Source organism: Ziziphus jujuba, chromosome 6, assembly GCF_031755915.1.
Source record: "Ziziphus jujuba cultivar Dongzao chromosome 6, ASM3175591v1".
Lineage (NCBI taxonomy): Eukaryota > Viridiplantae > Streptophyta > Magnoliopsida > Rosales > Rhamnaceae > Ziziphus > Ziziphus jujuba.
The window spans coordinates 21,693,958-21,718,351 of record NC_083384.1 but is presented as its reverse complement, the minus strand read 5'-3'; the positions used below and the strand labels follow the sequence as shown (position 1 = coordinate 21,718,351).

Here is a 24,394-nt window from a genome sequence, read left to right as displayed (position 1 = left end):
TAAGAGTGATTTAAATATAGTTGAGCATTCAATTTTCCATTTTCCCTTTGTTTCAATTAGTTTGTGTACCAAATATTACATTTCTACATATTATTTATCAAAAAGTTTTTGTATTTTATTATTTTTACTTGTTTATTTATTAAAAATAATGGATAAAAATAAAAGATAAAATATTATATGAATCAAATTACCAATTTATTCAATTGTGCTTAAAAAATTAAAAAAGTAATATAGACTAACACCTTGATGCACCAAACGCTATATAATTTATATAGGTTTATTGTATAATTCGTACCAAACATTGTATAATAATAACACAATACAGGTTTATACAACAAAAGCTAATACAACATAGTTAATACAATACAGTCTACCAAACAAACTTTAATTGTACTACATGTCACAAAATCGCTATAAATTAGACTAAAAGTAGTTTAATGACCAAAGTACAATAAAAAATGAAGTTTATGATTCAAAGTACAACTATGGGTATAACATAGAGACTAACAAAGCTAATAACCCTAAAATAAATAATATAAAGACATAAGTTTTTTTTAATATATATATATATATATATAGTATTGAGACATAAGTTAACACAAAACAAAAAGAAAATCAAAAAAAAAAAAACAAATACACCCTTAATATTTAAGGGGAATGAAAAATTGGAGTTGCATAAGTAATTTTTTTTTTTTTTTTTCGGTGCTAAGTGCCACATAAAGTACAAAAGAGTAGATACTTGACACATCATTCACCTAAGCTTTAGTGTGTTTGGCACTTTACCACTTGAACTAAAATTTTTGACACATTGCTATATTATTGTTTTGATGTCACTTTAGTACAATTCTAAACTGCCATTAAAAGAGGACTTATGAAATAGACACATATAACAAAAACGAAGGGCATTTGATGGAAGAAAAAATTGGTTTTTGTTTCCTTGTCTTAGAAACCAAAAAAAAAAATGATAATAATAAATCGAATGTCTGTTACTAGAGTAGACATGCTCATTGAAATAGACAAAACTGCTAGGGTTTATTTTGGAGAAGGAGACTTTAATTTTACAATATTAACCTTTAACTTCTACCATCATATTTTAGATGTTTGAAATAACAATAATACTAGAAAGCATTAAAGATTTTACCAAACGATGTTATAAAATCTAACATTGTAAATGAGACAAGTTTAGTTGAATATTAATATTCTCAAGCTTGACTTGCATGATTTTAAAAGTACTCAAGCTCAGTTCAAATTTTACAAATTTTTTAAATAACTTACTGAAACTCGGCTTTACTTGTTCATAAAAAGCTTAGGTTTAATTCTGCTCGACTTGCTAAAATATAAAAACCTAAAAATTTTAACACTTGTTTTCTTGTAATAAAAATTTTAACACTAATAATTAATAAATTCCATTTATTCTATTAAAATTTTTTATAAAATTAATTTATTTTTTAAAAAAAATTATAATTTAAAAAATTTAAAATATTGTTTTCTATTATAAATAATCTATCTGCTTAAATTCATAATATAATTTTGGATTTTTAGCAATACTCCCTGAACTTATATGAAATTTGCAAATTGCACCTATGCTTAACATTCACATATGCCTTCTAAACTTGTAGCTTTTTTACAAATGCCTCCCGAGTTTAATTCCATCCATATTTGGGCATTAAACTCCATTAAATCAAAGGTAATATTGGAATTTCATGTGCCTTGGTGAAAAAACAAAGGGTGCAACTTGAAATGTCAATTTGTTGCACTATTTTCATGGTGCATTACCATAAAAAAGTTAAAAGTTTGAGGGGAATTACTACAAAACTCAATAAATTTTAGAGGGTAGTATTGTAAAATTAATTAAAGTTTAGGGGCATTACTATAAAATATTTAAAAGTCCATATAACACATTAGAAATAAAACACCTTGTTTCATGTAGCATTATACTTCTTTTTGCTTATAAACACAATAAATGAAACTTTTGCTTCAAGTTCTTCAAATTGCAATGCAAACAATTAAAATCAAACAACTTTTGCTTTTTACCTTTTCGATGAGATTACTAGAAATAACCATCATGCTCTGTGCTAGATAATCAATATTTTTCCTGACAAAATAGGTTCATTGCAACCAGTATTCCCATCTAAAACATTTTCATCATTCTGGAAAGGACATGTGGCATCTTTCTCAACTGTAAGAAAGCTTATTGCTTTTACTCTTTTAGTTTTGTTTGAACTAACCACTTCAACATAATACTCCTCGAAAAGCATCCCACGTACTTTATCATCCACCTCTGTACTTTCTTAATGAGTTTTTACTATTTAATATATCTATATAGTTTTTTAACAATATGTTTACATGCATATGGGTTGAAAAAGGAAAAATAAGACATAAACATAGTACATTTATACAAGGCCAAAGGAAGCATAATGCCATATGAAATAAAGTGTTGTCATTTCTTACATGAATTGTTAAATTTTTTTAGTAATGCCTTCAAGTTTTAATTAATTTTGCAATGCTGCTCCTAAAAAAATAATTAGTTTTGCAATAATGCGCTTTGAACTTTTAATTTTTTTCATTGTAATGCCCCTTGAAAAAATGCAACAAATTGACATTTCCAATTGTACTTTATATTTTGGCATCATGGCGTATGAAATTCTTATATTACCCTTAACCTAACAGAACATAATGCCCAAATATGGATCGAATAAAGCTCTGGGGCATAGCCGCCAAAAACTTGTAAGTTCATGAAGCATAAGTGGTGAATGTTAAGTATAGGGTGTGATTTGCAAACCCTTGTAAATTCTAGGGGGCATTGCTACAAAAAACCTTATAATTTTTATATAGATACATATAAATAACAAATTCGAGCTATTTAGAACTTAATTTATTATTAAAAAATGACTCAACATGATTTCTTTTTCAAGATTGGTTTGTTTTCCTTACCAATTGAGTTTAAGCAAGCTAAAATTGAGCCAAGTTCTAGCCAATTATAAGTCATTTGAGACTATTTACTAAGGATGTAAACAAGCCAAGTCAATTAGAGTATGCTAGTATTCTCAAGCTTGGCTTGCAAGATTTTAAAAGTGTTCATGTGATGGCCAGTGTGGGCAGATTAATATAAGTCGAGAAGGTAAGTGTTGGTGGGTGCATGACACTAGTAAGCTACCTTACTCGCAAAGACTACTAGGTGCCTAATCCCATATCGTCTGGCTGTGAAACAATAATGGTTCAAATGTAAAAATAGTCATTTTCTAATCGAAGTCTTTTTAGAGCAATTCGATTTATAATTCAAAAGATTTTCAGGGTTAAGCATGTTCTACTAAAAGCAATCCTAGAATGGGTGACTTCTTGGGAAGTCTAAACAAAAACCTCATACTGTTTGATGTGTATGACTAAATTGGAAACAATATCGATGTAGAAAGAGAGTAAGATGCTAATAGGGGTGGGGCATTCCAAATAGTTCACAAATTGTATCCGATCATAAGTGTGCTGGTGAGGACACTAGGCCTAAAGTGGGGTGAATTGTTACAACCAGTGTGAACGGATGTGGGGTATTGGTAAATTACTTACTAGTAAAGGTTACCTTTTTTCTAATCTCACTTTGTTTAAACATGGAACGGTAATGATTAGTAGGGGTGGGCTCGGTTCGGTTCGGTTCGGTTTTGTGATCTTTTTTAAACCGAATCGACCGGTTCGGTTTGGGTTGGGTACAAAACCGAACCGAACCGACCGTTACATTCAATCCAAACCGAACCGAACCGAATGAATATTTTTCGGTTTGGGTTGGGTTCACGGGTTGGGCTGGGTTGGGCTTTCTGATGGGCTTCGGCCCAAATTTTTTTATTTTTTGTTTAGGCCGGTTTGGGCCTTATGATGAGCTTCACTTTCAGCCCAATTTTTTGTAATTTTGGTTTGGGCCAGTTTGGACCTCATGCATATTTCATGACTAAACCTTCACCTTTGGATTATTATGGGTCGGTTCGGTTTGGGTTGGGTAAATTTTCTACCCACCCGTAACCCGAACCGAAAACCACGGGTTCAATACATATGTAACCGAACCGACCCGTTTAACAGTTAAAAACCAACCCAAACCGACCCAAATAGTTTGGTTCGGGCGGGTTGGTCGGTTTGGGTCGGGTTTTGCCCAGCCCTAATGATTAGAATATAAAGCTAGTTACTCTTTTAACAACGGAGACCATTTTAACATATGCTTTAGTGGGAGCAATTTTAGGGTGACTGATCTCTTAGGAAGTTTAAGCAAAAATCCCATGCTATCTGATGTGCAGTGGCTAAATTGGAGATGATATTAGTAGAGCAAGAGAATGGGATGTCGGGTGGGGGCGGTGCATTACAACTCAAGCTCGACTCAAGTTTACAAAATTTTGAATAATTTACTCAAATTCAACTCTATATATATTCAATGTGCCTAAATTAGTAATATTAATTTTTAATGAATACATACAAATAACAAATTTGAGCTACTTATGAGCTATTTACGAACTTGATTTATTATTCAAAATCAATTTCTACACTTAATCTCTTTTTCAAAATTCACTTGTTTTGTTTACAAGTCAAGTTCGAGTGAGCTAAAATCTAACTGATTACAGGCTATTTGAGTTTATTTACAACCCTACTATTTACAATCATAGTAAAATAATATGACATAATCTTAGTTATTAATTCGTTTTGAACATATTGTATCCCTTTAAAGGTTTGCTCATACACATTTATGTTATATTTATTTGTTGACCAAGAAAATAATAGCACATCATCTATACTATATCATTTTTATTTTTAATTTTTTGTTTTTATATACGCCACATCATTTGAATAAATACTTTGTAGCATTACTATTCAAATAATGAAACAAACATATATATATATATATAGATATATTATTTCTTTTTGGTACCAACAAACATATCGCGTAAGTATATTTTTAATGAATAATCTATTAAGTTTCTAGATTTAATTTGGCCATTAAGATTCAAAACCAGATTAAAAAAAAAAAAAAAAAAAAAGGAAACGACATGACCTTTGAAATACAGAGAACACTTAAAGTGTCGTTTCCGTATCTTTGAAATGTCATACGATGAAAACGATCAAATGTGAAAGCAAAGTGGGGAAAGGCCCAAAAAAAAAAAGAAGAAGAAGGGTTTTGACAGTTTCTAGCGGCCATCGTACACCGTATAGAGCTCCAGCTGATAAGAGTCGGATAAAGGACAATGGAAGAATCACTGGCAGAGCTAGAGAGAATCCAAACCAGAATACTCCAACGTATATCAGCGCTAGAGCTCTCTCATCTGCACAATCCCGATTCTGCCCCCTTCCCTTCAACCTCTGACCACTCAAACTACGACGCGGAGGCCGATACCGAAGCGCACCTCTCAGCCATTCTCCGAACGCACGGGGTCAACGACTTCTCCTTCAAGAAGGTCCCAGGAGATTACTACGATTGGCCTCTCGAGGCTCGACGAGAGGCTCTCGCTGCTGCTTCCGTTGATCATCTCTGCAAAAGCATTGTTTTGGTATTCTTTAAGCTCACCATTTGCTTCAAATCTATTGTGATTCCTACTTTTTAATCTGCTATCTGCATTTCCATTTCTATTTCTATAAATTCGAGCATTCGTCAGAATTGATCATGAAGATTTTGGTAAAGTTGTTAAGTTGAGGTTGATATTGCTCCTCTAAAACTAGTCTAATTAACTAAATCTAAATGGATCTGTCTTGTTACATTGTTGTGTGATTGGTTATAGCTCAGCTAATTTTATGAGAGAATTTTATTAATTTCTGGACTTGATGTTATCGATCATGTAACACGGTGATAAAGCAAAGATGACGAAGTTGAGGTTGTCAATATTGAAAATGAGTGATTATAGTTGCAATTTTAATAATAGTTGTTTGAATTTAAATGCATCACCAGAATGCATAAGGATAGTATGAACTGAAATTGTATGCAAAAGTACATAATGAGCTGGAATTTTACTTTATGAGAACATTTTACAATATGATTACATATCGGGGGGGGGGAAAAAATGCAATGGATAAACCATTGTGTTGAATAATATGTCACATCACTAACCATGGGTTAAGCCTATTGCTAAGTTGAGTAATTATTTCTCAAGATCAGGTTATTGATCAAACTAATTATTTCTGCAACTCAACATATAGGACACGTGCATAAACATGTCACTGGAACTATATTTGGTATGTAAAATAAGTGGAATTGAATTTATGATAATTCCTTTTTGTTCAAGACATCCTGTTTTCTTCCTTAGTCTTACTTAGATATTTCCTGAGATTTGTATTCTATAGTGTTAAAAAATAAGAATTGTTTATTATTATTTTTTTTCATTTTTTTTCTGTTTTATTATTATTGTTATTATTATTTCCATATAAGTACATATGTTTTCTAATAGTAATTCTTATCGTTACAATCTGTGCTTCGTTTCACAAGCTGCTTGTTGAACTCGCTGGACTTTCTCACATCTTGAGTTAATATAAATTACATATTTTTCTGTGGGATTTGATTTCTTTCTTGATTAGGTTAATACGCAAGCCCAATCTAATATTGTTGATTGTAGTGATCACAGAAACTCAAAGTACTATGTTGTCGTAGTTCAGGTAACTTTTTGTTTGTCCTCAATACGATTGCGATGAGCCATTATTTTTGCTTCATGAGCAATTTAACATCTAGAGGTGAGATTTTCTTTTTTGCAGTATACTGCTCGATTCAACGCTGAAACAGTTAAAAATTTCCTCTATTTGCTCAACAATGGGAAGATAGCAAAAAAGAAATTTAATTGTGAGTTGTTGTCCACTTACTGATTGAAAAGTTAAAATGTTATGGAATATTGGAAGTACTTCTTTTGTTTGTTTTCTGTTGATGTTCACAAAAACCAGCCATTATGAATGAAATTATATAGAATATGTTTATGATGCTTGAAAAACCACCTTTTGTTATCTGTTTTTAATACCAATATTGTCTCAATAAACTGGGTTTTAGATGTCAAATACATATCTATGAGAATAAGGATGTTATTTTTAGTCTGGATTTATAGTGATACAATTACATATACTGTATGGTTCATAAGATCTAATGGAGTTGGATGATAATCAGTGAAGTACACTTTTTGTATCAGCAATTGGTAATTTGATTGTTTCTCTTTATGGTCTCTTTCGTGGGGTTTGGGATGGGGTTAATTTGTGTGCGCCTCATTTGAACAAATAACTTTTTGTTTGAATTGTAGTGACTTCAAATTGACAACACTTCCATTTGAGAATTATTTTTCAGAAGCATTTCTCCTAATGAAGTGGTTTCCAAGGAAGGGCCTATTTTCAGAATCACCAAATAGGTGATTTCCTAAAACAAGATCTATGAAAAATGTTTTTATATTATTAACCAAACACTTCAAGAAGCAATTTAAAGCGATTTTAGACCTTTCAAAACCACACCTAAATGGGCTCTTCATTTCTCGATGTGAACATGTTTTGTCTAAGATGAGGCCATGACTTGCTTGGTATCTCTGTACATCATACTCTTACCAATTTGACTCATTAAATTGTAGAAGTATGCACCAAATAAAAGTGATAGGAAAACAGTTCTTCATGTGGTAGTCATTAACAGTAACTACTCATTGTTGGCCCCTTCAGCTTTGTAATTTTTCTGTGCCTCATTTGACAAATAACTATTTATTTTAATTGTAATCACTTCAAATTGACTACAGTTCTGTTTAAGAATGATTTTTTGGGAAGTATTTCTCCTAAGGAAGTGGTTTCAAAGGAAGTACCTGTTCTGTCAGAATCACCAATTGGGTGATTTCCTAAAAACAACTATCAAATGAAAAGCATTTTGATAGTACAGTTAAACAGAAACTTAAAAGCAAGGTTTTATACCTTTTAAAATCACATCTAAATGGGAACTTCATTTACTCTCTGTTCAAGGTATCTCTTTCTAAGATGAGGTTTTCACTTGTTCGATTGTCGGTGTAGTAAATAAAGGTGATAGGAAAACATTCTTCACTTTGTACTTGTTAACAATATTTTTCTTGATCATAAAGCGAATAGTCATTCTAGAAAAAAGAATTATCATTGTTAAGAATTATCATCTGTTAAATAATGGAATTATAAAATTAAGTGATGCGCAACTAAAATCATGGATTGATTGTCTCCTTTGAGATTGGTGACAACCAACATCCATCATGGTTTGTCTTTATGATTTTTCTGATTTTGGTTACTTATCTGGATCAATTTTTATTGATTATACGGGAGCTTTTAGATTACCCTCCATACAAATTCTTTTTCTCAATTTAGGAATAATTTCATAAACTGGAACAATCCTTTGAAACCTGTCAGAATAGATTCATTAGTCCATCATTTATTTTATGCCGCTTTTGGTTACATATGTGTTATCACTCAAATGTTTCTTTTCCAATGTTGCTGTTTTATTACTGTAATTGTCCTTGATTGTACTTGAGAAGCATTCCAAGCATGTTTCTGTCTGAGGTCTCAAATGTTAGTAATATTTACAAATTTTAGTAGGAAACTATTGTGTTATGACCATGCAGTGAGGCTTGCACCTGAGGAAATTTCTGTGAAGTTGACTGGATATGAGCACAATGCAGTAACATGTATTGGCATGAAGACAGATATTCCGGTAAATACTCTGTTCAATTATTACAAAGTTTCTTAACATATTGTGAGCCCTTGAAGTGAGTAGTTTCGTATCAACATGTATGCCTTGTTAATTAGAAACCAGAAAGTAACTAGTAAGTTAACAGTTCTAATATGATCGATGCAAAGGGAAACTAAGACATAATTTCAATGGAATTTCAATCTAAAGTTACCAGTTTATTAGCATTTCTAACACATGTCCATGGTTTCAAAAGATTGTTTAATGCCTTTTGCTGTCAAGATGATGTGAGTCAGTGACACTTATTTTTCAGACAAATTTGGAGTGTCCTTTTGTGCAAGATACAGCTTTAACACACAGGTCCTTGTGGTTTATTTGCCTGGGATTTCTTTAAGCCCCTGTTGCTCGTTTACGTACCTGGCAATAACAATGTATTTGGTGGCAAAAGGAAGAGTGTTTTATGTTTTGAAATGTATTATCCCTCAAAACCCTTGCTTATGAGTTGAATTCTTACAACCTTCATGCCAGCTACTGGTGGTCCACTGTTCCAAACATCTTGTCTGTCTAAACTCTGGCCCTAGAGTGTGAAGTTTTTGGCTTGTAATATGGTGGTCCCCTGTATTGATTGTTTCAATCAATGACTTTCTGCCAGCCTGCTAGGTGCAGAAAAATGGATTGAAAGTGAATGTTAGAATACTGTAGCTAGGTATTTCGACAGCAAAAAACCTTGTGTTTGTGCCTGCATATGATGTTTGAAGTAGTTAGGAAGCACTTGATGTTGAGATAAAGAGAATTGTCATTCCTCAGTTAGGTGATGAAATGCATCAGAATGTAGGAAGGATAGAATTGCATATAGAATCATTTTAGTTACCATGAAACCAGATCATAAGCATGTTGTAGAATTCTACTGAACAACTTGAATTAGTAAATCAATTTGTCGGATTGATTTCCAGGTGATTTTGGATGAAGCAATTGCGAAACTTGATCCTGATTTCTTCTGGTTGGGTGGTGGTGAGACTGATCTGAAGCTCGGTATCAAAACCTCTGAATTTATAAACTTTGTTAAACCTTTCATTGTTAATTGTAGTGGTACTTGATTACTGCAAAACTAGTTATAATTTTATGAAACAATACATCGTCAAACAAAGACTACAAAATAGATACTGAAGAATTGCCTACCCATCATAGGTTGCGCATATTCATCAAATCCTGGTTTTTCAATATACGTAGCAAGAGCAAAAGTTATTTTTTCAAAGAGCAGGAATTCTTACATTGCTTAACTTTTAAAGATTGTTTATCAATGTACTTGAACTCGATGAGAAGACTAGAAATTTTGATTTTTAATTGTTGTCTATAACTGATGGCTATTTGGAGTTTGTTTGTTACCTTCGGAAGCTATAGGCCATATATTACATGGGTAAGTCTTTCCAAAGGTCAGCGCAGGTGACATAAATTCACGCTGCAACATTATGCATCAAAATTGTCATTAAGTTGGCGGGTTGGTAACATCATTGGCCACGCATATACATACATATATACACATATCTACATGCAGACCCACATCATATTCTTTAATTCATCATATCATCCCCGAAAACCAATTCATATCGGATAATAAGTTAATAACATGCGCCGCACAGCTACAGTATTAAGTTTTATTTGGGAGGATTGGGTCAAATTGTCGAAGTTAGGCTTCGAGGCTTTTTATATTTTATTTTATTTTATTTGTTTATTTTAAAGTGTATCCTGTTTAGGAACTATCCACAGCTCGGTTTAAATATGCTAAAGTAACTAGTAAGATCATCAAAGTACAATGGACTAAAACTAGCTTTTAGATTCTTAATCTCATAAATCAATCCTTTTAAGTTATAAACAGGCTAAGGCCCCTAGAAACTGAAATTTTTTACCTAAAAATTGTGAGCTGCTTCCCCTCTTTTTAATTACTTCTTTACTTTCACAGATAAAACACTTTATTTGAATTTTGTCTATTATGCTAATTTTATTTTCCTTTGAGATATTAATGACAATTTTTAATTTCAACCATGCATGATTATTGTGGAACTACTGCTTATTAAAATTTTAATGTCTAACTGGCATTGATCATGATTTTGAATCTCCGTATATCAATTTAACATATGGCCCCAAAAAAAAAAAAAAAAAATTCCCATGGAAATGTAAATTGATCTTTAAAACAAATCTATTACACTTTACATTTAGATTGAAACAGCGACAAAGCTATTGCTCCTTGGATAACAATTTACGGTTCAAATCTCACAATTCTCATGTAAAAAGAAAATCTATATATATATATACAGACGATTATTTTACTGTTTATTTTCATGGCATTCATGCCTTAGCAGCACTTTGAGGTGAATTCCAATAGCAGTAACAACAGTCGGACAAGACAATATACTGAAAATGGAGAAACTTACATACAAGTGAAGTGTTTTTCCTTCATTTAAGAATACCAACAAACACATTTTACAACATGGCACCACATCCATGGCATATGTTTCTTCGTTCACAATCATTATTCTTATTTCATAAAAGCACAACAGATACAAACAATTTAGCAAACCATTATCCATCAAATCGCAAATTGTCACGAAGCTGACCTCTCTTTTGATCAAAATATATGGCATTGAGCTTTATCGATCCAACAGTAGTACATCTTTCGATTAAGGCTTTGCATGTGATCAACTCTAATATGCCAAATGTATATATATATATATATAGTTCTATATATATATATATATATATGGAAATTCTATCATCAGAATATCCTGATAAAATTTGGTACAGACGCCAATATCTTGCAACATATTGCAGGACAAGTTTGTTCCAGTACATTGGTTTCCACACCAAATTTCATCAAGATATCTTGATAGTAACTGGATTGTATATATATATATATATAATTCAGTACTAAAAAGAAATAATAATAATGACAAAGCACTTGGAAGTATACATATTTTGCATTTTAGAACCGAAAAAAAAAAGTACAAAAAATAATGTACTATATATATATATATATTATATTTATAGAGTTTGTAGAGGAAGGTGGAAAGTGATGATCTAGGGTTTTTCGTTGTGAATGGGTGGCTTTCGGTGAGGTTGTGCATAATCCATCACTACTATGTCATCATCAACAGCATCATTTTCCTTAAAATCAAGGGCTTCCTCTGTATCATGTGGTGCAGATCCGTGCATTGAGCGTGCATGCCCCTTGATCAGCCCCTATAAAAGCATAGCAATTAGGAAACCAAACATGTTACTCATCTACTGGTACTCTCATTATTATTATGTCTCCTATTACTATATATCCATCCCATGCAAATCATAATTCATACATTTCAATGCTTTTATTTTATTTTATTTATTTATTTTTTTTTATGCTTATTTTTTTTTTTATTTATTTTTTTTTTATGTATGGCATGCCACCAATTTTTTGTGCAAGTGATACAATATGCCAAGCTTTCCTAACTAGGGACATAGGTGAAGAAGGGATGCTAGTCTTCATGAGATTCGGTTCCCTTGGCTCCAAACCTTTAATAAGCTTTACAAAGAATATGGAGTATATTATATTTTAATCTCTGTGTATACCTTTTCTTTAATAGATTGCTGCAACTCAGTAGGAGCAAAAGATTTTGTAATCTCACTTTCTGCACATCCATCCAAATCATCACCATCAATAATTTTAAACCAATAAAAATATAGCAATTAAAAAAACTAATAATAATAGCTACTACTGCTACACATGAACACTTTATACATAGACAAAATGTGGGAAATAATACATGGTTACTTTTTTAGGCATTTCATCCATCTAAGTTAGGATGGAAAAAGAGAAGAGCTTTCTACAAGGTATCTGGTATATCGAACCTAGCAATCTCATAATATATATATATAGATAAACACACATACATTCTGTTGTACATAGAATAAATTCCAGTTCGTTTGGAAACACATAACACCAATTTCCGATGATGTCACTTAAAAAATTTCTAATTAGGAGAATAACTATGTAAACACATATACTTTATCTGTACATATATATATATATATATATAACTAGCAATAATTATCATATTAAGATACTTTAATTTTATAAAGTTAAAATATAATATAAATAAGTTCGGATAAAATGTAAACGATCAATTTGTCCTTTATTGATTTGCATTATATCTACAAAATTAAAATGTTTTGTAAAATCACGACTAACATGGTTTGAAAATTTTTTACTTCTTGGTTATTTGTACGAGAGTCTATATGGCTTAATCGAAGTACAAGGAAATTAAAATAATGAGATGGGACTTGTATAGACAAATGCTGTTATGTTCATGGTAAATAAAGTAACGCTTTGTAAAAAATAAGAGATGACAAGAAACTTATTTGAAAAGAACCTGTGTTTTCTCTATCGGCGGGTTCTTGTTTCCGCAAACTTGCATTTGGAATTTTTTGCTTGGAAGTGGTAACAGTACCATCACAATTCTCACGAGTGAATCTTTCATTGTTTCTGGATTCTAATTCCAGTGTTTGATATTCTCCTGGGATGGAAGGCTTCAGCTTTGATGTAGGTTTCAGCTTTGATGTACTTGAGGTTTCGAAAGGTTTTACCTTCCCTACATCCTGCAAAAATCACCAACTCCTAGATTTAGACCACTTCTGCGTGGATGTTTCTACATATAGATTAACCTCAAAATAATGCAATATATATAATATTTGTCAATCCTTTGAAATAGTTGTAGTTTTACTCATAAATCAGAAATTGCACCAAATAAGAACTTGACAAAATTACCATTTTATAGCTTAAAATAAAGTAATAATTCTTAAAAGAATGTGATAATGGAGAGAGTAATTTCTCAAAACCAATATTAATCTCCTTAGATGTTCAAGTATACAATGAGACTCTTATCCATGATCTAGGACTAATCAGTTAAAGTTGAGAAACAACCTACTAACACTAATAGGCACCTTCAACCGCAAATAAAGAAGCCTATAAGCAATTGAATTTTGTTTTAGTTCATAATTTTGGATAAGATAATTCACTTCCATAATATATATATATATATATACCAACCTCAGCAAAATGGTAGATTTTACTGCTAATTTGCTCATCAGTACTAAAGAGTAGAATACGGGCATTACAGGCATGCAAAGAAGAAAGACACAGGAGAAGGAAAAGAAGAAAAACTGAGGACATGATGATGAGGGTGATAATTCGAAAGGAGAGAGGGTTTGGCGGTTGAAAGTCTAAAAATAACGGCGATGAGATTATAACAATGAAGGTTTTTTTTGGAATGTTGTAAAGTGAGTTGGGAAATAGATTCCTCCAAAGTATTTGTAGTTAGAGAAGCAAGGAAGAGCATTAAATGCAGGTTTTGTTTACGTCCTTAAGAGAACATGCAGGTGTTTGGGCGATGAACCTCGAATACCAAATTGAAGATATTGAGGGCCTTCCCTGTCTCCCTCCTTTCTCATTACTTTTTAAACAATTTGGGCCCTAAATAGAGCATAAAATTAAGGCCATTTAGAGCTTCACCAAATTAATATTATGCGATTAAGAAGAGAAACAACCAGTACCCGTAGAGAGAGAAAATGTTTTTACTAAAATAATTTTCATACATGTTTTGTAATGTATTTTTAGTTTTTTCCTGCTTAATTGTCTGTAATTTGTGTACTTTAAAAAATTTGTTAGTGTTATTTAATTATAAAATTATTAAAAATAAAATAAAAAATCAAATTAAAAAGAGTTTGAAATTATTTTCAATTTTTCCCTCTTCAAGTTTATTTTTATTTTTTTAGATATCTAATAAATTTTACTATTATTAACAAACATTAAAAATAAATAAATTATACATAATTAAATATAAAAAAATAAAATAATAAAATAAAACAGCAACTTGTAACCAAATGACATCCAAAGTTTAAATGTTTTTAGTAAGGAATATATTTATATTGCTTGTTCGAAGTCTAAGCTCGTGGAAGTAAACTGACATAAAACATATTTGGAAAAGTTTGGTCCTACCCATGTGTTTTTTTTTTTTCACGGAAGAATCCCCATTCCTTGTCTTCCTTCTACAAACAGCCATTGTAGTATGGCTTACAACCACCTCCTTTTTCCTTTAGCCCCATGTTTTCATAGAGGAAGTCGTCAATGTTTTTATTTTTATTTTTTAATTTTTTTTTTATAACGAATGAAAGATAACAAAGTGAGGTTATTCTTGCAAATCTCATATTGATTAATTTATTGATGTTTTTATCACTAATTAAATTTTGGATGAATTAGTTGTCACGTTTACATTATTCTTAAAAGACAATACAATGGTTTTGATTCATATTAAATACAACGTTAATCCACAAAATTTAAAAATACAAAACAGTAGGATTGTAGTAATTAATAGTGAATTCTGTAAGGGTGTAATAATAAGAATTTTGATTGTAAATTGAAATATTGAGCAAATTAAGTAGACTAGGAGAGGAATGGAAGGTAGGGACACTAGATGAGGGAACAAAGGAGCATGGCCGAAACTTCACCTGCAGGTTGTCTTTGGGACAAGGGAAGGTCCACTACTCCCTACCAGCGTGGGCTTGTAGTCCATGTGCTATGGACTTGGTATATTGCCATGTCCCCGGTGGTCCATCCTAATTTTTCACCTTTAATGCTTATTTATTTATTATGTTGGATTTAATTATTAGTTATTTTATTATGTAAAATAATAAATATTAAAGTTATTAAAATATTTATCAAATTTATTTAGGTGATATGATAATATTTAATTTATTTTTTATATAATTTATTCATTTAAAAATTTATTTTTTTATATTTATGTTATGTAAATAACCAATAAATAGTATTTTAATATATATTATTTGATAAATATTTTGTTTATATAGCATTACTGTTTATAAGATTTAGAAAAATAAATAAAAATTTTACTTTTAAAATGCTCTTACAAAGCTAAAACAGACCAAAATGCAATTAATTAAGAGCTTTTTGGTAATATTTGTCTATATGTTTTTGGTTTTCTAATTTTCTTTTTTTATTTGAAAGATTAATAAGTATGCATAAATAACAAAAAAAGTGTCCTTTGCCATAGCAATAAAAGACAAAAAAAATTAAACATAAACAAACAACATTTTACCAAAATGAATATCAATTTGTAAACAATTTTTTTTTTAAGCTGTTGTGTATACATGAGAAGCCTTCAATATCGTATTTTTGGCTTTTGGTTATTTTTGTTTTTTGTTTTTTGTTTTGTTTTTTAGTTTTGTTTTGTTTTGTTCTGTTCTGTATATATATATATATATATATATATATATATTTTATTTTATTTATTTATTTTTTTTCCTTTTAATCTTGCAACTTGTTTCTTTAATCTTATCATAAACAAATTATACATGATTAATCTGATAAAAACTTTTTTGGTTCTAGGAAATAGTGAGGAAAAGGAAAAAAAAAATTATAAGACATAAAATAAATAAATAAATAAATAATCTGAATCTCTTTATTGTTCGCTTTCTTTTTAACTTTCCTATGCAATATGTAAATTGCTTAATTTTTTGGTTTTGGCATGGGGTTATTTATTCCCTACTTATTTTACTTATTTTTGGCGAACCTGGATGCTATTTTAACTAGAAGAAGAATAACCACATAACTTTACCCAATTAAAAATAAAAGCAAAAAGAGAAAAGCATTGAATCGCAAACCTGTTTTTATCCCAAAACATACAGAGAAAAAAGATCAAGCTCTTTTCGTTTTTTTAGTTTTTATTTTTATTTTTATTTTTTCAGAATGACAATCCAATCCAGAAAAACCACATTACACTTAAAAATTTTCTTCTAGTAAATCATATTCAGGTTTGATACATATATAAAAAGTGACATGGAAAGCAGAAAAATATTCGCTGAACGGGCTGTTGAATGCAAGCACAAAAACTTTTGCAATGGAGTACCTAGCGTTTATATACAATATATAACTGTACACAAAATCACCAGCAAGGTGTTTAGATGGAACGCAGAGCAGAATAAGAGAAACACCAGCACAAGGTAATGAAGGTGGAGACAATTAATTGGCACTTAAAAGAAATACTGCAGTATCGGATAATCAAGCAGCTAAAGAGTGATCTGGTAACCAAACGTGTTCTCTCCACTGTAAGTGACATAAAGAAATCCATCCTCATCCTTCTTCTCGTCATATATGGCAGCCATGATTGCGCCTGCCAAAACAAAGAAAAACTTGCCAGATCACTTAATAACTACATTCAATCTCCAGAAAATCCCAACTGTTTTGAACTTTCCCTTTTTGTGGAGCACATCCAATAAAAAACCTCCAGTTGCAACATAATATAAAGGATCATATTATATCCACATACCTGTAGGTGGAAGCACATTATCCACGAATATAAAGATTGCCTTTTCTGCACTTAGTTTAATCCTTTTGCGGATCACATAAACAAATTGCCCCACAGTTAGGTCAGCTGGAACAAGGTACCTGTAAAAAGTATTTGTAAGGAAAGAGTAAAAAACTGACTACTGACCCAACTCATAGAGAACTTAACTCTGATAACAAAAAGAACTAGAGATTCCTAATCAACATGGCCTGGTGCATACAGAAACCTTGTATGAGTACGAGTTCACTTTTAGGCGAACAGGAAACAATTCGTTGCGTCTCATAACACCAAAAATAAAGAATTTGTTTCTTTTCTATTTTCAATTAGCAGTAGATGAGGCCAAAGAAAAAGTGCTTTACACAGGCTAAGTGCCCATAAAGAGTAAACAAAGAAGTAGACAGACATACGAATAGCAACATTTTTGAACAACCATATAGTTAAAACTACTCTTAGGGTTCAATAATAAACTTAGAAACATCGCGATGGTTCTCTATCTTTCAATTAACTGAGGTATCTCACCAGACCAGTGAAAATATAGCAGCGTCATCACTACACCTATCTTTTCTGTTGGTTCCTGTAAACTTGTAAAGCACCTTATCCTATGAGTGACTGTTAGTGTTTATTGAGTGTTCTCCATATTGCCAGTGTATGCATTACTGTATATGTAAACACAAATGATAATCATAGATGAAAAAGGTTGACAAGATTAAGACTTTACAGCTCTTAAATTGCGCTAATGCTAATATGTTATTTTCTTTTTTTTTTTTTTTTTTTTTTTTCCCCTCCCAAAGTTTGACGCCTTTGCAGAGTGCTACTATTAGATTCTCCATTGAAAATTAAATTAGGCCTGAATCTGAATAAATATTCAACATTCAAAACTTGTTTTCTTTTCTCCAAATTTTCAAATATATCTTATCAATCTGACATTTTGTCATTAATATTAAAAAATGTCCTTTGAGTAGAACCCAAATATTGTTTTGAAAAATATATTACCAAAAAAAAAAAAAAAAAATTGCAAATATTAAACCAAACTCATTTTCAGATATTAAAATAAAAAAATAAAAAAATAAAAAAAATCTTTTTCTTGTCTTGGATTCCGTAATTATTACAACTTATTTGAGATTATTAACCGAATACAACCTCCACTAAATGTTATGAACTAACCACAAACTTAGAAAACTTGACTAAAGATGTGATAAAAGAAAAGTAGGAGAATAATAAAGGAATTTAGGATCACTATTAAAGAAAGACTTACTTTTTCTTATCAATATTTGGAATATCACTTCTCTCTGCCTTCTCCACAATCACCTGCAGATTGAAGACAAGTCAGCCAAGAAAGTCAAAATTAAGGTGTATCAAATGATGGAAGTAGAATTAAAGAAGATCAAATTGAACTTATGTAAAGTTGTATATTTTGTCAATATTCTAATATATGGAATAAACTTCCGTATCTCTATGGCTGAACAAAAACCTAAGACTGGTTTTTAAAAAAATTATCACCAAACTATTCATTTCAACACACGAGCATCAAGAATGTCTACTAAATAAGTTCCCTATTATAAACAAACCAATATGTCAGTATTATATGAACCTAACTCGCAAACCGAAAGAAGGTTTGAGAACTCATAAATTTTATTCTTTGCAAATATAAATGTAAACAAAACATAGAATTCTATTTACTTTTGAAAAAGGAAGATCAATGTTAACAAAGATGACACGTTGCAAGACATCCGAAGATCTAGTATCAATAGGCAAGATTTACTAGAAAATAAGTGAACAGATCACTCTAAAGACAATAAAAACACAGTATAATACTGGATTATTCCAAAAAAGCTTTGACAGATTCACATCAGTTACCTTCGAACACCATCAGGCCCTAAAAGATTAACATGACCATGAACACAGAATGTTAAATGATACAGAGTATGCAATTTACCAACATACATAGTACAAACACACCAAAGATATCTAAAGATGGCAGGATGCTTTAAGCATAGAATTAATAGACCTCAAACAAATAAAAAATAAAAACAAATAAATCGGGCTGCGTAGTAAATAAATTTTGTTAGGATAATAACTCTAGATATATCTATATGCATATATATCAAATTTATTACACATTAGAAACACTAATCCCCAATAAAGAAATGAACTGTGCAGTCAAAATCTCACCGGAATTCTATCAGGGTACTTCTCCCTAATCCTGGCAGCCTCAGCACGTCTCTTATCTGAAAATCAAATAATAAATAATATTAAATTTCTTTACAGAAAACTAAAGCAACAAATATACATCAACTACACCACCGTTTCATGCAACCATTTGCAAATTGTACATACCAAGATCATGCTCTTGCTTGAAGTAGCTCTTTGCCATTCCTTCAGAAACAGTACCCAATATAAGTATAGAAAAACCTTATGCAATTAATTTTCACTCATATCCACTCTCATATTAAGAGCCATAAAAATAAACAGTATCAAAAATCAACAAAAGTATCTTTTCCTTAGCAATAAAAGAAAAACTCAAAGAACAAACAAGACCCAAACAAGCAGATTTCTCAAAACAACAGCCCACAACTTATAAAGAATAGGATTAAGAAATTGCAAAAGAAAAATTATTGAAGTAACTACGAACGAACAAAAAATAAAATGTTCAGAAAAACATTAAAAAAAAAAAAAGAAAAAAAAAAAAAGGGGACTACCGGGTTTTGTTGACATCACGCTTTTTACATATTACAACAAATTTTGTTGATGAAAATCATAAAAACATAAACATATTCATGCCGATGGATAATGGAAACCAAACCAAACCTCTTGAAGACGAACCCTAAAAAGATACCTTTTTGATCAGAGAGTCTCTGAGAGTTCGTGGCTTGGCTGTTTAAAACAACTCAATGGCAGCTTTGCTCGGTCTACTTCAATCTTCATGTATTTATCCATTAATATATATATATTTTATGATATTATTATTTTAATAATAATTTTCCATAAAATAAAATTAAACGAAATTGATTTATATCGACAGCTCATACTCTTCTTACGTCTATGCTAACGTGGCTCGATATAGGAAGGCCGCACAGGACCGGTATAAAGCAGTCGAATGATTATGGCCGTAGGATGCAATTTATAGCATTTGTTGATGGATGATGGATTAACCAAGGTTCAGAATAAATTGATCATGATAAATGTGTAGGGAAAATTTCTTTTCGGTCGTTTTTTTTTATCCTAATTATATTTAGGAAAAAACCCTTCATTTGAAAGCTTTTATAGTAAAAAATCAAAATTATATTTTTAAAATATTAATTATTAATTTGGTTCGGTCTTCTAACTGTTAAATTTATCTAATTGTTAGTGCTCAATTTTGAGAAAAAAGACCTCATTAAAATTTTTGAAGATCCAATCCATAGCGGGAGGCATGTGAGGACCATTTGAGAATCCTTTACTAGAACTTTAGAAAAGCACGGGTAGGAAAAATCCTTTCGAAAATTTTCTACATAACATCCGATAGTATCTCTTTTGTAGGTTAGACTTTTCTAAACTTTTTTTTTTTTTTTCAATAAATAGCACATTCCAAAATGTATATTTGTCTTATTCTTCCTTTTTACTACAGTTTTTCACAAACTCGTAGCCGTTAAAAAAATAAAAGAGTATAGGTCATAAATAATTAATAAATATAAATAATCTTATATAGATTTTAAAGTCCATAATTTAGTATTAGAGCAATGCAAGAATATTTAAAAAAAATATATAAATATTACATATACAAACAAGTGATAATAACAAACGAAAAGACTAGGGAAAAATACTAATTGACGGTCGATCCATTAGTTCTTTAAACATAGAGGAGCATATTCAAAAAATAAAAAAATTAATTGATATTAATCATTCCAATAAATGGTATCTATATAATATTGACAATAATATTAATATTAAATATATAATAATAATTAATTAAAGTAAAGAATTAATAATAGTAATAATATCAATACTATTATAATAATAATGATAATTTAAGAAAATTAAAATAAATATTTAGATAAACAACTATTCCTTCCAAATTCCTTACTAATCCAGTCAATTTGAAAATTTTCCTGTTTAAAATCATTTTTACATAATCGATAATTTTGTATTCCCAAATATTTTAATATTGCTATAAGAAATAAAATAAAAAATAAAATGAAACGTTATTTAATTAATTTCCCCATATTTTTCATTAAAATAAATAAATAAACAAAACTAAGAAAAATGAAAAGTGATACAATATAATAAATATTATACTTAAAACAATTAAATAATTAATAAACATTCAAAAACAAATAAAACATCAAGTGTATATTTAATGCACCACATTGTACTAAGTTATGCTAGTGGCGTTTGGCGTTCTAAACACCACCTAACAAAAATAGAGAAAAAAAAATATCTGTAATCAAACACTCTAGCGTTCCAAAAGCATTGGTGCTAACAACATATTAAGGAAAGGGTGATTAATGCTCACAATGCAAAACACTTGCATATTCTCTCTCGTCTTAGCTCCCATTGAATGGCTAAATAATACCGCATGCTAATCAACGATGATAATAGTATAGAATATTAGTACTGTATGATGCATTTAAAAACAATATAATTTACAGATTTTTTCATAATTCGATTTTATAAGTTTTAGTGGAATAACATAGTGTGTCATACCTATTTAAATTATTTAATTGATTTAAACATTACCTATAAAATAATAATTTTACAAAAATATACATATTATAAAATCTATTTTATAAATCTCAACTGACAAATTTACAAAAATATACTTAAAAACATATTCATCAAACATATATCTAATAACATTTCCTTTTTAATCAAATAATACAATATTAATCAAAATTTATAGCAGAATTTCATTTAATTAATTCTAAAAATAGATTTAGAAAAGAGACCACTCATATAAAAATGGGATCACTTTAGATTCTCTACATGATTTATTTCTTAGTTTACACGGTGCCTGATATATCAATAAAAATACAACACATATTAAAATACTAATTTTTATAAGATATTTTATACATAGTTCAACCAAGGGTTCAAACACAAACCTTAACAAAAATTAGCAAACTATATACTAAAACAAAGTTTACAGTTTAGGGATCATGAATTCGGACATACATCTAGGAAATTTAGTCGATGGTGGCCGAAATTTCATTAGAAAGGCTAGGCCAACTTTAAGTCTTGGATCTCTACATCTAGCTTAAATTGAGTTAAAAGGATATTAGATTTGAGCATAACGGGGTCAAAAATGGTGGAAAAGGATGGTGATTTGGTCCAAAACTAATTAGAAAGTTGAGAAATGGTAGGCCACCATCCTCTTCATTGACCGGTCCATTCTCGATGCGTTGTCGGCAATCTAGCAATGAAAATTGGGCAACTGGTCAATCTCGAAGTGGATTTCACAATGATGGTGGTGGTGAGATATATGGGTGGCTGAAGAAGGGTGAATTTGGGGATAAAACCAGCTGTTGCTACAAAAAATGCTCTGAACATCATTGGTGATGTTGCAGTGATTTTTGGCCTGTCAGCTGGGTTTAAGGTGAGCTTCATGGTGGTGAGAAAGGGGGAAGGACGAAGATGGGTGTTTCAAAGGGGTGGCCAGTTTATTCTCTCCTTTTCTCTCCTCCTTTCTCTTTCTTTGGGTTCAAATGGCCCAATTATAGGCCACCAAGTGGACATTGTTCTCACACTTGAGGCACCTATATGCTAACATATGGCCTATGTCGGTTGATTTTTAATCCTCCTATATTATGCATTTTCTTCTAAACTATCCGATAAAATCAGTCCAAGAAAAATAATTATAACTTTATGAGTCATAACCTTTTAACCATGGTTCCAAATTAAGCGTACTACTAGTGTGCAGACTCTCATTGACGAATACTATACGATGATATACAAGTCAAAGTTATAAATTATACAAATAAAAAGTCAACCTTGGCCTTACTTGATCAATTAGATAACATCTTGATCCAATATAACATTTTGATCTTAACTTTGATATTGAAACACCGCTAGTCTATGACTTTGTGATGATGCGTACACAATGGTGCCCTAGCCAAGATGAAAGTCTATTGGTATCAAAAAGTAATTTGTGGGATCTGCTTGGTCAACCTCGATCAACTTCAGTCAAACTTGGGGAAAATGTAAAAAATTTCTTCTACAAGTTTGTGTGGAGTGTTACAATTTACCTTATTACAAAAATTTTGCCCACAAAATCATACTATATTGAAATAGGTAAGGGTATTAGGTTAGTGTTTGCTCCTTGGGTTCCCACGTCATCTTTTCCACTAAGTCGTTCCTCTAAAGGACCTTAACTAAGGTATGGTCTTGTTATAAAGCACTCATTTCTCACAATCTAGAATTACTTGTTGTTCTACATAGGATAGGTCTTCCTTCAACTTGATGTCTAGTGCCTCCAATGCATGCGATGGGTTATCAATGTACTAATGCAACATGGAAACATGGAACACATTGTGCACTTGTGAGAACTCATCCGATAAAACCAATTTGTACACCACTAAGCCCACCCATTTGATAATCATGTATAGACCTATGTATCAAAGGCTCAGTTTCCCATATGTGCTAAATTGCACAATACCTTTCCATGGGGATAGTTTTAAAAGTACCCAATCACTTACTTCAAAATCGAGATCTTTCCTTCGCATATTAGCATAGCTTTTTTATCAATCCTGTGCTATTTTTAATCTGTCTTGAATAATTCTAGATTTGTCCATGGTCATTCGCAGGTAATAAGATCTAACTAAATCTTCAGATTTGATAAGCTTTTCTTCACCTACCTCACTCAAACTTAGCAGGTCCTACATTGTTTCTTATACCACACCTCGTACGAAGACATCCTGATGCTCGATTGGTGATTTGATGGTAATCCTCCCAACTTTTTTTGAATTGCAAGATGCAGGATCTTAGCATGTCTTTTGAGGTTTGAATTGTTCTTTTAGACTATTTGTGGATGGAAGGCAGAGCTAATATTGAACTTTGCTCCGAATGCATTCACCAAATTTTACCATAGCCTTGAAGTGAAACAGGATCTCTGTCTGATATGATACTTACTGGCACTCCATGTAGACTCACTATATGATTTACAAATAACTCAGCCAACTTTTCTATAGAAAACCATTATAACACTGGTATGAAACATGTGACGATGAATGTAGGCGGGTGTGAAGAATTAGTAGGCTACCTACCGTCCAATTTCATATCCCTAGATGTAGAGTAGAAGATGACTCAAATGTAATAATAGCCACTCTTATAATGCAAAGGCTTTTTCAATGCGGTTGGCTTTAATAGTCGGAAGAACTCCAAAGTTAGCATGCTAGGGCTAAAG

At 30.9% G+C, this 24,394-nt stretch overlaps 3 protein-coding genes across 5 annotated transcripts; 1 reads left to right on the top strand and 2 right to left on the bottom strand.

Moving 5' to 3' along the window:
• Nucleotides 1-5,068: 5,068 nt before the first annotated feature.
• Nucleotides 5,069-9,967, top strand: LOC107433473 (uncharacterized). Its single transcript, XM_016044760.4, has 5 exons — nucleotides 5,069-5,519; nucleotides 6,538-6,615; nucleotides 6,712-6,796; nucleotides 8,559-8,647; nucleotides 9,577-9,967. Exons 1-5 carry the CDS (start codon nucleotides 5,217-5,219, stop codon nucleotides 9,718-9,720), a joined length of 699 nt encoding a protein of 232 aa, XP_015900246.1. The 5' UTR covers nucleotides 5,069-5,216; the 3' UTR covers nucleotides 9,721-9,967.
• Nucleotides 9,968-11,411: 1,444 nt separating this feature from the next.
• LOC112489084 (uncharacterized) lies at nucleotides 11,412-13,913 on the bottom strand. The gene is made up of 4 exons (XM_025067042.3): nucleotides 13,704-13,913; nucleotides 13,027-13,252; nucleotides 12,227-12,285; nucleotides 11,412-11,860 (listed from the first exon to the last, which is right to left on the bottom strand). Exons 1-4 carry the CDS (start codon nucleotides 13,824-13,826, stop codon nucleotides 11,699-11,701), a joined length of 570 nt encoding a protein of 189 aa, XP_024922810.3. The 5' UTR covers nucleotides 13,827-13,913; the 3' UTR covers nucleotides 11,412-11,698.
• A 2,629-nt stretch (nucleotides 13,914-16,542) lies between these two features.
• On the bottom strand, nucleotides 16,543-19,966 carry LOC107433470 (autophagy-related protein 8f). Of its 3 annotated transcripts, none has more exons than XM_016044757.4 (6): nucleotides 19,853-19,966; nucleotides 19,354-19,392; nucleotides 19,189-19,244; nucleotides 18,272-18,324; nucleotides 16,999-17,117; nucleotides 16,543-16,842 (listed from the first exon to the last, which is right to left on the bottom strand). In XM_016044757.4, exons 2-6 carry the CDS (start codon nucleotides 19,388-19,390, stop codon nucleotides 16,739-16,741), a joined length of 369 nt encoding a protein of 122 aa, XP_015900243.1. In that variant the 5' UTR covers nucleotides 19,391-19,392; nucleotides 19,853-19,966; the 3' UTR covers nucleotides 16,543-16,738. The 3 variants fall into 3 exon arrangements, with proteins under 3 accessions (XP_015900243.1, XP_015900244.1, XP_048320417.1); XM_016044758.4 differs by having other exon boundaries at nucleotides 19,825-19,876; XM_048464460.2 differs by lacking the exon at nucleotides 19,853-19,966 and adding an exon at nucleotides 19,716-19,805.
• Nucleotides 19,967-24,394: the final 4,428 nt, after the last annotated feature.

Excerpts from the sequence above, each read along its gene's own strand:
- LOC107433470 (XM_048464460.2), bottom strand. Across the intron at positions 19,245-19,353 it reads CAAGCAAGAGCATGATCTTG|ATAAGAGACGTGCTGAGGCT; the intron begins GTATGTACAATT and ends TTTGATTTTCAG. Across the intron at positions 16,843-16,998 it reads TAATGTGCTTCCACCTACAG|GCGCAATCATGGCTGCCATA; the intron begins GTATGTGGATAT and ends TTGTTTTGGCAG.
- LOC112489084 (XM_025067042.3), bottom strand. The coding sequence starts at position 13,826 with ATGTCCTCAGTTTTTCTTCTTTTCCTTCTCCTGTGTCTTTCTTCTTTG. Across the intron at positions 13,253-13,703 it reads AAATCTACCATTTTGCTGAG|GATGTAGGGAAGGTAAAACC; the intron begins GTTGGTATATAT and ends TGATTTTTGCAG. Across the intron at positions 11,861-12,226 it reads AGCAATCTATTAAAGAAAAG|GGGCTGATCAAGGGGCATGC; the intron begins GTATACACAGAG and ends ATGCTTTTATAG.
- LOC107433473 (XM_016044760.4), top strand. The coding sequence starts at position 5,217 with ATGGAAGAATCACTGGCAGAGCTAGAGAGAATCCAAACCAGAATACTC. Across the intron at positions 6,797-8,558 it reads AGCAAAAAAGAAATTTAATT|TGAGGCTTGCACCTGAGGAA; the intron begins GTGAGTTGTTGT and ends ATGACCATGCAG. Across the intron at positions 8,648-9,576 it reads GCATGAAGACAGATATTCCG|GTGATTTTGGATGAAGCAAT; the intron begins GTAAATACTCTG and ends ATTGATTTCCAG.